At 37.6% G+C, this 15,392-nt stretch overlaps 1 protein-coding gene across 1 annotated transcript in view; it reads left to right on the top strand.

The window, feature by feature from the left end:
- The window catches only part of LOC111155313 (piccolo presynaptic cytomatrix protein), a 418,957-nt gene that overhangs the window by 17,667 nt on the left and 385,898 nt on the right, over positions 1-15,392 (top strand). Inside the window, 1 exon segment of the mRNA XM_022515457.1 lies at positions 10,293-11,696. Coding sequence (XP_022371165.1) covers positions 10,293-11,696 — 1,404 coding nt within the window.

The raw sequence follows: 15,392 nt of genomic DNA, 5'->3' as shown, positions 1-15,392 counted from the left end.
CATCAGATCTGGGGTGTCGTCCTAGCTCTACCCCTCACACATGTTTACTCTTGCTGATATTCCTACGAATTTACTTTGAAGTAGTTCTTACTACCTTCCATAAGGAAGCAACAACTTTTCTACAGTGTTTCTTACCTTTTTCTTCAGGAAAAGGGAGATTGATCTTCCATGACAGAAAGGAGAGATCTTAGTTTGAACACTATGCATTTCAGACTGTGCGCTAGGCTCTCTATATGCATTTTGTCATTTAATGCTCTTTTAATAAGGTGGTATCCACATTTTGAAGATGAGTAATAGAGTAAAGAAATCATAATTCGCATTGTAAAGCAATTTGAAATCTTCAATGTTTCTTTATAAATTTATCATCAGAAAGCCTTTTGGAAAAGTGGAAACAATGTGAGATTTTAGATTGGGAAAATATGTATGCCAGACCTACTTACTTGTGATTTGGTCAGGTCATTCTTTTTTTCTGAATATCTAGTTTTCTTATTTATGTTGTAGAAGACTTCCTACAGTCAAAATCACCTTTGGCAATATAAGTGGAAATGCTTTGAATCTGAAAGTAATAGATAACGTTATTATTAATCTTTATAAAAACCATGATAGGCAAATAAGGATAGTGCCATCATCATTAACTACAGTTGTCAATGAGAAAACTGAAGTTAGGGACTTGAGGTGACTTGCATGGTCACAAAATTACTTAGCAATGAATCTCATGTAGGAAACTAGATTTGCTGACCCCAAATTTAGCATCATTTTTTTTTTTTATAGGAGACCATGTTGCCTTTAAACAGACCATTTCTTAAATTTCTAGGTTAAAGAGAGAGTATGTGTGTGTGTGTATATGTGTGTGTGTGTGTGTGTGTGTGTGTGTGTGTGTGTGTAAATTTCACATATTCTTAAAGTTAAAAAAAAATTAACTTTCTTGATGGGACTTTATTTTTGGAATTTAGCGTAAACAAAACCGAGGTCCAAGAACACTGGTTTTATACCTTCCTACTCACTGTTTCTTAAACCAGAGTTTTACGTGGCTGAATTCTTTTTTGTTCTTTAGGAAAACTGTGAGCTCCTACTCTGAGTTAGCCACTCTGTTATATTTTGAAAATACAGATGATGAAGTTGATAACTTTGTTCACTGTCAGGAATAGAAATCAGAGTCCAAAAGGAGAGGCAATAATTTAGCAAATGAAGATACAATCTTGTTTGTAAAATAGAATAAAGTTTATATAGATGAGACCTAGTCTCACCTGAATATAAAACAATAAACCACTTTTTCTTTTTTTTCTCTAATCAAAAATAAAGATTTTAAAAATCACTTGTAAAACATTTGATAGAAATAGGACATTTCTCTAATTTGTTCAGTAAAGTCAGAATTTTCAGTAGAATTTGTGGAATAATTCTTAGGAACAGATTTCTGCTTATGTAAAACAAAAGAAGTCACTGGCAGCCTTTATTATGTGAACATGTTGATTGGGAATTTTGTAAAAGTTGGGAAAACTTTTAATGTGTGGTTTTATGTGTTTTTTTTTTTTTTAATATTTTATTTATTTGACAGAGAGAGAGAGATCACAAGTAGGCAGAGAGGCAGGCAGAGAGAGAGAGAGGGAAGCAGGCTCCCTGCTGAGCAGAGAGCCCGATGCGGGGCTTGATCCCAGAACCCTGAGATCATGACCTGAGCCGAAGGCAGAGGCTTTAACCCACTGAGCCACCCAGGCACCCCGGTTTTATGTGTTTTTAAACTTGATGGAGGAGGGATTAGAAGAGTGGTCAGGGGGCGCCTGGGTGGCTCAGTGGATTAAGCCGCTGCCTTCGGCTCAGGTCATGATCTCAGTGTCCTGGGATCGAGCCCCGCATCGGGCTCTCTGCTCAGCGGTGAGCCTGCTTCCTCCTCTCTCTGCCTGACTCTCTGCCTACTTGTGATCTCTCTCTCTGTCAAATAAATAAATTAAAAAAAAAAAAAAAAGAAGAGTGGTCAGAAGGAAATAAAGGATAGTGAAAATGTGGATAGGATCTATAAAAAAATTGAAAATAATGTAAAGGTGATTAAATGTAATTTTAAAATCAGGTTTTCCTTAAAGACATTCTTGAAAATGGGCATACATATAACTGTATAAAATCTGAATAAATTTTAAGAGGTTTCCATTCATAGAAAGCTAAAAGAGGCTAAAATCCTCATGCATTTTTGTTGTTTTTTTTTACACAAGATTTAATATACTTTAAGCATGCCATATATATTTTTAAAAAGCATTTTTTTTCCTTTCTGACTCAACATACAAGTGGTTATCTTCATTCCAGTTAGCATCTGATTGAATTAAAGATACATAGTTTTCAGCCTACATAATGAGTTCATAAAGTTTAGGTGACCCTTGGTTCTTTTCATTAATGGAATTTATTTCTTCAATTTTTAAATGAAGTAAGAGGACTTCAATATGCTTTTTGCAAACACAGCCTAACTGAAACTCTTGGATTGCAGGCTACAAAATTGTGGAATAGTTCAAGGTGCATGTTAATCATTCAAGGCATCAGAGTTGGAATTTGCCATATGAGAAGCAGCTCAGAAGTGTTAACGCATAGTGTATCTAAGTTCAGTTTACCGATTTGGGATCCTCCTCTCTTTTTGTGGCTGTAATAGAGTACAAAGATATTTTCATGTTTGTGCATATACATACAGTAACTATTTTTTAAATTCTGCTTTGATGAAAGTGGTTTTCTGGTTTTAGACTGCTTTGACAAACATTAAACTATGCTTTTATCGTTTGATCCTATTTTTTGAGGATTTATACGTTATTGCTAGTATTTGGTAAATATTATTATGCTTTAGGAAGGAAAATGTTTGGTGTATGTTTCACAAGATATGGTGACGGCTGCTGAATTATGCAGCAGAAATTATAATCCACACGCTTTCAGAGGGATGTATCCATTCAACTTCTGGATGGATTGTTTTAAATAAAACTGTTGCACCCACTTGCTAAGCATGTCATCATAGTTCTGAGAAATGCTAATGTCCTGTTTTTAGCTAAAATAAATTGTGCATTAATATGCATAGCTAAAGATGTCAACCACAGTGAGCCATCTGCAGCCAGACTGCTGTCGGTGAGTCGCTGCCTCTGTGGAGGAGGTCATGTGGCTTAGGCAGTCCTCGAAGAGCAGAAAACAATCTGTTTTCACGCGATAGCTTGCTTTCCTATTTATAATATGATACATTATGTGATTACATAATGTGTGTTATATAATTATATTTTCTGTGGCATTCGAACTAAATAATATAAATAACATATTCAGTAAATATTTGAAGATAATTTGATGAAAAATAGGAAAAAAGTTCAGAATAGTTGATGAGAAGTCGGTGCTTTCTTTTGAGTTCATGTGAAAGAGGAGGGAAGAAGTAGTAATTGGAGAAGAATTGAAAGCACTGTCTGAGTCTAAATGTTCAAACTATGCCAGGAAGAGTTGAGAAGGGACAGACCTGAGAATGTTAAGCAATAAAGGAGGAAATTCAATGTGGACCCGAAAGATGGGTAGCATTCTGGTGAATGCAGGAGGAATACACATTGGGCCTTGCATTCCACTCACGTGTGAGAGAATGAGGATACTGCCATGATGGAGTAAGTGGTACATGTGGATGTCACAGTTTGCTGAAAAGTTTAGTTGTTATGCTTTCAGAAGTAAGAACCCAACAGTCTTTATTGTATAGGGACGGGCAGGATGAAAGCGTAACTGAAGAAAATTTATTCAACAGCAAATGTGAATGGTGTGAACACAGCAAGTAAAAATTCCCAACGTTGTGTTATTCTTTTGATGTTCCATTATTCCAAGTACTATGCTGTGTTGAGCAGAGATTCCATTATAAATCTTATGTAGATTTTATGTTTAAAATTTCCAGTTTGGAGTGCACTGAAGGGTAGATGTTAGTCATTAGGCCTTCTGGACTTTTGTGTGTGTGTGTGTGTGTGAGAGAGAGAGAGAGAGAAATATTCATTCCATTTTGAAGCTAAATAGATGAATAACAGTTGTGAGCAAGAATATGCTTTAACTCTAGAACCCTAACATTTGGGGCACCTGGGTGGCTCAGTGGGTTACAGCCTCTGCCTTCGGCTCAGGTCGTGATCTCAGGGTCCTGGGATCGAGCCCCGCATCAGGCTCTGTGCTCGGCAGGGAGCCTGCTTCCCCCTCTCTCTCTCTGCCTGTCTCTCTGCCTACTTGTGATCTCTGTATGTCAAATAAATAAATAAAATCTTAAAAAAAAAAAACAAACCCAACATTTGCCAACTCACCTCAATGCTTAGATGCATTGAGTTAATTATCGTCAATTATTACTGAAGACACACTCTTAAAATTCTGAATATAATTTTTTAGTAATCAATAATAATCAGAACTTTGGGTAATTTTTTTTTATAGTGGCAACATTAATTGGAACTCTCTAGGTGAAGCTCACTACCTTAAGTGGTACTTCTTGAGACGTCATTAATACATTTATGATTATCCATCAAAGTCCTTAGCCAATGAATTTATATTACTGTATATCATAGCTCTAATAAATAACCCAGAGGATAGGATTCAACAGGGAGGTGTGTTTTAGTAATTGTACTGCAGGTCTGCATTAGGGTATACAGTGACCTGAGAATGAGCAGAAATCGTGGCTAACCAGTCTCTTATCCCATTTACTCAGATTATTAAATTAGAGGAGTGAATGAATGACTTTGTGTGTTTCTTTTTTCCTTTCCTCAGAACTAATTGAATTATGGTAGCTCATTAAACAGTTGTGTCTCCAGACCTTGAATTTCATTTATGTATTCTATAAGTAAGGCTACAGGTGGGAAAAGCAAAAGATGACTATTTTTTCCTGTTGTTATATGAACTCTAGAATTTAGGAATAGGTGAAGCATGACATATTTTTCAAATAAAGTTGGATTATTTCATTTTAATATTTATATTTTGAAGATAAGACTTCTTTCTGGACACATTGATATAGTTATGGGCTTCCCTGGTATTGTTTCTTGTATTTTTCCTATCATTTATCAGGTGGATGTGGATGATTATAGTGTAATGTTAGGGAATAAGTGCTAGTTATTTTTTTTTTAAGATTTTTAATTATTTATTTGGGAGAGAGAGTGGATGCACAAATGAGAGAGAGAGAAAGAGAGTGAGAGAGCACATGAGCAGGCGGGGGGAGAGGCAAAGGGAGAGGGAAAAGCAGACTCCCTGTTGAGCAGGGATCCTGAGGCAGGGATTGATCCCAGGACTCTGGGATCATGACCTGAGCTTAAGGCAGATGCTTAACCTACTGAGCCACCCAGGTGCCCCAATAACTGCACTTACAACAGGTGCCCCAATAAGTGCTAGTTAGAGGAAGTTATTATGAAATATTGGTAGAAGCCTTCTGTGAGTCAGCCTTGGCCTTGGATCTTGTTTGACTCCTGTGGCATGGGGAAGAAGTAATAAGGACTAAGATATTCTGAGATCCTCATTCATGGCTACGATGGAGTGAAGACCCAATCATGTAGACATAGGAGAACCAACTATATTATAGACATGGGTAACAAATGGAATGGGCAGCATGTGTCTGAGGAAGTGATGGTAATAAATTAAGGTTCATTTCTGCTCAGACTTAGAAATAAGTGCTTAATTTTGGAAGTGAGACAGGCAGTTATTGCCTTGAGGTGTGGAAAATATGTATGGTTAGCGGGTATGGTGATTATGAGGGACTCTTTGAGTTTGACTCAAAATGGGGATAGGTTGTTCATGGCATGCAACCAGAAAACGAAGGCAGCAGCGTGTCCTACAAACTGTGTAAACAGTGGGAATTAAGAGAGTAAACACAGGAAAGCTGTAGCTTGAAGAGCACAAACATTTTCAGTTAATTTATTTAATTCAAAACAGCTCAAAACTGTGGGCATCTGTCATGCTTAAAGGCTTAGTTAGACCCCAGGGCATCAGTGGAAAGACCACTACCGGGAAGTCCTTACTGTTTGTTACTTACTATCTTTGGGGTATATAGACCTGAAAATAGATTGAATATAAATACTAGCATTTTACATTTCAAAATGATATATTTTGAAGTTCTTGCAAAAGATTAACTTCATTTCACAGTTCTGGGAGAGGCATTGAGTTGCAAGGGGAAGTAGTTAGAGTCAACCAACCCCTTCTGTGGTTAGTGGTTTTACGCAGATGATCTTTTTGTGAGGGTGTAAAAAATCTAGACAGTGACAAAGGCCAAGTGAGGGGGGTTGGCTTTGGAAATGTGAAAAGAGATATGGGAAATTATCTTTCACAAGCAGTGCAGACATACTTGAGGAATAATTGAGAATGTAGTGAAGATACCACAGGATTTCTAATTCTGATGACTGAGAGGAGAAAGGTGCTGTTATCACTCATTCCTCTCCCTGCTGGCGTGGTGGAAGACAAGGCCCCCCCGGAAAAGTACAAGGTGGTTTCTGATGCTGGGGCGGCTTGTGGACTTTTTCATTTTCTCAGTTTATAGGAAGTTTGCTTTTGTTTTTGTTTTCCAGTTGAATCAGGGAATTGCAAATGCTTCTGTTTTCAGTGCTAGATTGTTAAGCGCTGAGATAAAAATCATTTCTAGTTGCAACAGATTTGGCCAGTAGAATTAAATATAAAAGGAGGCTCTTTCTAAAAAAAAAAAAAATCCTAAGAGGATAAAAAGCTTTTCATATTGTGTTTGCTGCAATGATTTTAACCCATATTCTAGCAGCGAGGAGGAACACTGAGGGGTCAAAATGGCTGTTACGTGTTTTTATCAAAATGAAGAAAATGTGGTCATTAAAGGGACAAAAGATGGGGCAGTGGAGTCTGTTCAGAAAAGGGGTATGTTAAGAGATAAGCAGAATTCTCCTCTGTGGAGAGGCAGTGACTTGGGTTTTCTACCTCTCTTCCCAACTCCTCCCTGTGTCATTACATGGAAACGAGTCATAAACATTTATAAAATACAAGGAGACATTTGATTTTGGAATAAGGGCACTATAAAATGTATTTCCCACTACTAGTGTAAATTATGCATTTGGTATGCTGTGGTAGTGTTCTGATTTTACAGTGGTTTGAAAATGGAATGAGAGCCTAGGTAGGCTCGCTACACGTGAAGCTCCGAAGTTCACATCCGAGAAAGTATTCAGTGGGGAGGGTGTGAGGAAGTTTCCTGTCAGGAAGAAAGGAAAAAGTAGTCATCACAGTATCATCAGATACTTAGTCCATATCTATAATCTTCAAGTTATATGTTAACTTGTTTCTTATCTGACTTTTTTACTACAGTGTAGTCTCCAGGAGGATGGAGATTCTTGTCTCTTATTCTGTGCTCTGTGCCAAGTAGAAGTTGCTCAATAAATACTTGAATAAAGAAATGAATAGGTGGCTTGGGCGCCTGAGTGGCTCAGTCGGTTGAGAGTCAGACTCTTGGTTTCAGCTCAGGTCATGACCTCCGAGTAATGAGATTGAGCGCTGCATTGGGCTCTGTGCTCAGTGGAGAGAGTCTGCTTGAGAATCTCCCTCTCCTTATGCCCCTCCCCTCCATGTTCTCTCTCCCTCAAATTAATAAACCTTAAAATAAATAAATAAACAGGTTGGGGTGCCTGGCTGACTCAGTCAGTGGAACATGAGACTTGATCTCGACTTGTGAGTTCAAGCCCCACGTTGGATGTGGAGCTTACTAAAAAAGAAAAAATAATTAAAAAGGAATAGGTGAATGAATTTTGCTTCTGCTTTGGTTATAACACTCATCAAAAAGATTAAGAGCAGCTAACTATAATGCAAGTCAGTAACCCTAGGGATTTATAATTTACTGTGGTTAATGTAGATGCACATCTCATAATGTTTTACAAGAAAAAAAAATCAGTGACAGAGCATAGGTAAAGAATTATGCTTTTAATTACATTTTCTTTTGTCTGCATAATTATGAGTTGATGTCTCATTTAAGGTTGTGGAAAAAGACAAATGAGCAAAAATGAACAGTACAATAGCAGAAGTGACATTGACAGTGGGGGAGATGGTCGAGTAGGTAAAAGTTTATTTATGAAGGAGTTTATATCCATCAAGAACGGGGTAAAGTAGAGTGAAAATTTCCTTACATTCTAGCTCACCTTTCGTCAGGGTACTGGCACAAGTAGCAATTGCTTATGTTTTGGAATTCAGATATTTATATAATAAAAGGTTATTTTGTGAAATGCCTCAAACATACAGAAAAGTAAATATTAAAAATATTGCAAGTACACAGATACTCAATACCCTTACTGAAAGCAAATGTAATGAACACTTTCTACCCATTTTTAACAAATGTTTTAATTTTACTTCATTTCACATTTTAAAACAGAAATATAACATGTTAGAGTTGACAATCTCTTTAACCTTCTCTAAATAAAAGTTTGCTTTCCCTGGGATTGCAAAATAAGCCTTTTTTACAAGTGCATGTGTTTAAATGATTCAGCATGCTTTTTTACTTTAAAGCCATTATATTAAGAAAATCATTCAATAAAGTTTTGTTCTCTTACTAAAACAGCTTCACAGTATAAACTATTAAATGACAAAAGTTTTTAAGAGTTTAGGAAAGGCTATTTCAGTTTCTTTTCAAAAGGAAGTTGTTTGCCCATGAGGAACATGCTTTGTGCCAGCCTAACACTTCATACTTTTATACTGTGGAAAACTTTTCCGGTAACTCTGTTCCACATATTTAGTTGTTCACCATTAGACTTCTGTACAGAGAATCTCAGTGCTGAACTGGTAACATTGGTTATTTTGGTTGGAGAAGATTGTATCATATAGAATTTGATGTTCTGAATTACTTTGGAAGTATTTAAAATTTTGTATAATATGCACATATTATTTTGGAATTTAAAGAAGGTAAATGCCCAACATAGGTACTTTTATTTATCTTTTTATTATTTATTTAGTTTTTTATTTAAATTCAATTAGCTAACAGATAGTACCTCATTAGTTTTTGATGTAGTGTTCAAATGCTTATCCCATCATGTGCCCTCCTTAATGTCCATCACCTAGTTACCCCGTTCCCCTACCCACCTCCCTTTACACAACCCTCAGTTTGTTTCCCAGAGTCAGGAGTCTCTCATGGTTCATCTCTCTCTGATTTTTTCCCATTTAGTTTTGCCTCCCTTACCCCTTTGATCCTCTGTGCTATACCTTATAGTCTACATATGAGTCAAACTGTATGGTAATTGTCTTTCTCTGATTGACTTATGCTATCCATAGATACTTTTAAATTATGTTCTAAAATAAGTATCCAATTCAGCATCTTTTTATAATTGGTGCAACATGAAATGAACAGATGTACTTACTCCTATACCTGTGTTTATATATGTGTTGTATATCTCACATCTATATATATCTCACCGGTTGAATAAGTATATTGCTTCCTTACTCTGCTCTTTCTAGTATATTCATAAAATTATAAGGAAACAATAGTTCTTCTGTTAAATCATGCTATTATTTATGATAATTTGAAGAGATGCCATTGGTTTTTCTTTATTTTCTTAACAGAGAATGTTCTCTTTCTAACCCAGTGTGGGTAACAATTTTTGTTTTCACACATTTGATTATGTCGCCTTGGAGGGGAAAGTAATGCTCTGCTAATTTAAGAAATTAGCAATGTGTTAATAATTTGACAGGCTTACACTGGGTTGTGTAAGTAAAAACTGTATATGAGCCACCAATAGAAAAAATATCTAATGGAAGTAATTTATGGAATCTAATTTGTTATAATTCATCTTTTTATGATACAGTGTTTCCTATTTCTGTGAGTACAAACTTACAGTAAATCAGGGGCAAAGAATAACAAAATTAGGGTGCCTGGGTAGCTCAGTTGGTTTAGCAAGCAGCTGCCTTTGGCTCAGCTCATGATCCCAGTGTCCTGAGATGGAGCTCCACATCGGGCTCCCTGCTCAATGGGAAGTCTACTTCACCCTCTCCCTCTGCTGCTCCTCCTGCTTGTGTTCTTTCACTCACACTCTTTCTTTCTTTCAAATAAATAAATAAAATCTTTAAAAAAAAAACACAAAATAAAATTAACATTAGAAAAAAATACAACTTTATGTTCATTTTTACTTTTTATTTTTCCAAAAATATAGAGTGCTTAATTCTCTGAGGTTCACTAATTATATTTCTGTATAATTAACATTATATTTTAATATAAATTAAGTAAAATAATTTGGAATCTATATGTTTCAAGTGAGGAGCAACATAGTTTCAAACGGTACCATGCATTTTTAAAATTACGTTTTTGTGTCTTCACATTGTTACTGTCTCTGACCATTATTTCATATTATTTCTAGATAAAAGAGTGGCTCTGTTTAAACTGTCAGATGAAAAGAGCTCTAGGAGGTGATCTGGCTCCAGTTCCACCATCCCCTCAGCCCAAACCGAAGACTGCCACCGTGACTCCTCCATCCGCAGTGAGCAAACCGTCTCCACAGCCACAGCAGACTTCTCCAAAGAAGGATACTGTACCCAAACAGGATCTCTCAAAGGCCCCTGAGTCTAAAAAGCCCCCACCACTAGTGAAACAACCAACCATTCACGGATCTCCCCCACTTGCAGCCAAGCAGCCTCCTGTGGCTGAGTCTTCATCCAAGCCAGCCCCTCCCAAAGAACCTTCGGTCTCATCTGAGCAGGCCAAGGCCCCCATGGCTGAGGATAAACCAAAGCAGCCCAAGACGGTGAAACCAGCCACAGACGTTGTGTCTTCAGCACCAATAGCAGCAAAACCTGATACTCCAAGCTCCAAAGTACAGTTGGAGGATCAACAGATAACAGCCCCTCCTCCGAAAACAGATGCTGCCAAACCCTCACAGAGTTTTCCACCAACGGGAGAAAAAGTCACCCCCGTCGATTCTAAAGTTATACCCCGACCTGCATCAGATTCAAAAATTCTTTCACACCCTGGGCCTAGTTCAGAGACTAAAGGTCAAAAGCAAGTTGATTCAGTTCAAAAGAGGGAAGAACCCAAGAAAGCACAAACCAAAATGAGTCCGAAGCCAGATGCCAAGCCGATGCCAAAAGGGTCGCCACCGGCCCCAGGCCCACGACCTACCACTGGCCAAACTGCCCCCCCATCTCAGCAGCCCCCGAAGCCTCAGGAGCAGTCAAGACGCTTCAGTCTGAACCTGGGAAGTATTACTGATGCCCCCAGGTCACAGCCCACGACACCTCAAGAAACCGTGACTGGAAAGCTCTTTGGGTTTGGAGCATCGATCTTCAGCCAGGCATCAAATTTGATCTCCACCGCAGGCCAGCCTGGGTCTCAGTCTCAGAGCGGGCCTGGGGCCCCAACAAAACAAGGCCCTCCTCCTCCACAACCACCTCCTCAGGGGCTACCCAAAGCCACAGGTCAGGGGCCACCAGCACCCGCAAAGGTTATCCCTGTGAAAAAAGAAACGAAAGCGCCAGTGGCTGAAAAATTAGAGCCCAAAGCTGAACAAGTTCCAACCGTAAAAAGAACAGAAACGGAAAAGAAGCCTCCACTTGTTAAGGAGAGCAAACCTTCAGCAGCGGAGCCTCAAAAGTCTGTTCTAACGCCCAAGGTGGAGAAGACTCCCAAACCAGAATCAACCTGTCCTCTCTGCAAAACTGAACTCAATGTCGGTTTGAAGGAGCCTCCTAACTTCAATACTTGCACGGAATGCAAGAATCAAGTGTGTAATCTCTGTGGATTTAACCCTACACCACACTTGACAGAGGTAAGCAATTTATATCTTACTTACGGACATGAGCACATCATGTTTATTTTGAAGTATTTTGGTAACCGAATTTCTGAACAAAAAATGCCCTCCTAAAACAAAAATACCCATTTCTAGAAAGAAGCTTTATCAATATTGATGGCACAGTTGAAGTTTCAATTACTTATTACAGGCTTAATTTCTTATTAAAAGTTCATGTAATTATATCTTTTCTCAATGAGGCACCAGAATTAAGAAGGTGATATAAGCTGACAATTTAAAATAACAATTATCCCAATTCTTTGTGCAGTCAACCGCTCTACCACTGAGCTCTATCCCCATCCCAAGTCTTTGTGAACGAAAGACATGTAGCTTTGGAGTACCATGCGGTTTTCACTTACTCACACCAGGTAGTAGTTGTAATTTACTGTTCCCATGATCTTCGGTCCTTCCTGCTTCTACTACCTTGGAGAAAGTTTTGGTTGCTTACAGATCCATAAAGAACACGAATTTGTTATGTTACAAACACTCTTAAGCACTTAGTGTAAGTTAATAATATTGACTACTAGAACACAGTGGTTTGAACTTATTAGGTCTAGACTTCTTATAATTCTCTTTGAGCTATTATCTGCCATAAATATCATAGAGAACTTTCAGAAGAAGTGTGCAAAAAAACAAAAAATAAATGCAAAACAAAAACAGATACATGGGTTTCAGTGACTGATGCCAAGGAACTGTGTTTCTTAATTTTTTTCTTAATGGGATGATGAGACATTTTCTCCATGGTGTAAATGACCAAAACATAGATGGGCAAATTTCTACCTATTAGAGTTATAAAAGAATGAATCTGTAAACATTATGGATGTGTTCGGCTGTTAGAATATTTACATCTTGGGAAACTGAGGGGTTAAATGATTATTGCTGTCTTAGATGTTTAATAGACCTTTTTGGGATTGAATTTTAAATAATTGTTGTTTTTACACAAATCAGAAATACTTAAGGACTATTTTATTCACTCTCTTTGATTTTGCAATTCATTGGAATGGAAAAATTGAATAGATTTTAGCAACTATACAGAAGGAGGTTTAGAGATTCTTAGTGTTGTTTTGAGTTAAAATTTTTTAGAGAACAAATTATACATTTTTTTATTTTTTACTTTTAAAAGGCGTTAGGTTGCTTTGAAATAATGAGCATCAAGTGAAAGCGTTTTTTCTACAGACCTAAGCAGATTTTTATCGTCTTTATCTGTGAAGACTAGAGTTAACTGAGAACCATTTTAAAGGCAGATAAAATTTGGTTTCCCTCAGCACTTCATGAGTGATAACAACTATAATTATTACTTACAGCGGTTTGGATTCATTGCAAAAGCAAAACAAAAAGCAAACCTTAAATTTCTCCCATGTATTTAGGAGAGTTGTTTTTGGTTGTGTATTCATGAAGCAGAAAATTTTGGTTTTACCATTACAATTGTATTTATTTCATAGACTTAGAGAATTTTGCCCTTTAATGAGGAGCTGATGGTGTCAACACAGTACAGTTTAATAGCTATAAAACAGATGGCATCACTGAAAACAAAACAGTGTCTACATTTGAAATGTATTTTGGCCCACTAAAAAAAAAGTGTAGTGTGGAGGGAGGATTGTGTGTGTGCATGTGTGTGTGTACATATATGTATATATTTGGACCACAGTAATTATGAGGATCCAGTCAGTGTCTGGAGGTATGAAATGAGAGCCCTTGGGTAGAAAGGTGATAAACTTTTTAGGAAAATCTTTTGTTTTCTTTGTGTTGGTAAAATTATAATTTGGGGAGGTGCTCATTTGAAAAGGAGATTCTTAAAGCACAGAATTTCCGAGGCCATGTGTGAAATTTCAGTAGTTTGAAAATAGAAGTGGTCTCAAGTATTCAAGTGGTTTAGGTGAAATCCTATTTTAAATATCATCACTGGGATCACTGTTACACAGAGTGTTTTGGTGTGTGGTAATTTATTTGAATTTGGAAGATGTTTCAGAGGAAAAAAAACAAAACAAAACGATATAACAAAAGCAGTTGTCTAGTGTTCCTACCTTAACCGAATGTGCTAATCCATGTGAAGTTTTGAGTTAGTAGAAGGTCTTAGTGCCCTCCAGCCTTTAGGTAAAGTCCATTGGCTGACCTGTATCAAGGGAGTGAATGATGTGGGTTGAGTGATTCAGTATTCAAATACCCCAAAGGACTTGAGAGGATGGGCACAAGGAGTTAGTTGAAAAGAGAGGCACATTGTGTTTGCATGTGTGTATGCATACATAGACATACATTTCTAGAAAATCTTAAGTACGATTTATAGGCTTAGCTTATGATGCTCTCTGAGAGTTCTTACTACTAATCTCTCCTCATTTCCTTCAGTTAGGAGCGATTAGTGAAGCACCTTCTTCCTGATCCTTGCTTTATTTCTGTGCTTTCTGCATTCTGCTTGTGATTTTTATTTTTTGTTAACCTCCTATTTTATGCTTTTTTCTTATAGTTTTAGGGGGCACATTCAGAAAATACTCAGACTTTATACCTGCAGTGCGAAGAAGTGGTCTAAGAAAGGAATCAACTACTTCCGTTTATTTTTTTCTAACAAGGCACATTTAACTCTATATTATAAGCCTCTGCTTCTACTCTACCTTATCACTGCGAGGCAGGTCTTTTCCTCTGGGTACGACTCTGCCTTCCCCTTTTGCTGTTCTGTTTCTCTGGTGGCAAGAAGAGCTGGTTATGGTTAGTCGCGAGTTAGGGAGCTATGGAGAGAGGACTTCCCCCTCCCCCGCCTGTTTATCAAACACACCTGTCTCTTAGGTTGCTTCCTATTTCTCATACACAGCATCCCCCACAACACCTGAGCTGTGCCAAGGGCTGCCTGCAGGGCCCTGGGGTGTAGCCAGGCTTCCGCCTGAGCCTCACGGTTTAACTCTTTGATGCCAAGTTTGTGTAAGTGGCACCATAATCCAATAGCCTCCGATAGCAAGGAAGAAGTCTCTTAGGCTTTAACTTTGGCCAACTCAGGGAATTTTATCTTAGAAAGAGTTTTAAAAGCAGCAGCAAGGCTTTTGGAAAAAGCTGGTCTTAGAGAATTTGGAAGCATCCTGAGAAAACAGCCTAAAACTGACAATCAGTTTACCTAGTGAATTTTAATAATTCTGGTTCAGTTCAAATGCAAAAAGGACTCATAGTTACTCATTGGGGGTGTTGATGTTACTGTTTGTACCGTACCTTTCAAAAGTAATTTTTTACTATGGGAATAAAACTTAAGACTACATTTCCTCATGTTTCAGGAAGTTCTAAGGGTCATAATTTTGCTTTGTTAGTAAGGTAATTATGCAGGGCCTGAGCGATGCAGGAATAGCTAGCATTTATTTGTCACTAGGCAACAGATGGGCCTTTTGAGCCAATTAAGACCCAGTGGTGTAACTGGGATCCCTTCAGATCTTTGGTCTCTTGCTGGGGTGCCTTCTCTGTCACACCCTCAAGGAAAGCCTCATGGGCATGCGTTGGATTTCTTAGTTTGACAAACATGTATCTTGCTTTTGTTTTAAAAAATCATTACTTAGTACATTAAAAATCATATACCTCATACTAAAAAAGTGCTTAAGTGCACACACACACACACACACACACTCAATTAAAAGCTGAAAGAATGATAAATCAATTTAGTCAAAAATAATTCTATGAATAATTGTTTTCAAAAGAATTACT

Source organism: Enhydra lutris, unplaced genomic scaffold (genome assembly GCF_002288905.1).
Source record: "Enhydra lutris kenyoni isolate GAN:26980312 unplaced genomic scaffold, ASM228890v2 scaffoldscaffold40, whole genome shotgun sequence".
Classification (NCBI taxonomy): Eukaryota; Metazoa; Chordata; class Mammalia; order Carnivora; family Mustelidae; genus Enhydra; species Enhydra lutris.
This window is presented reverse-complemented; position numbering and strand designations above follow the sequence as displayed.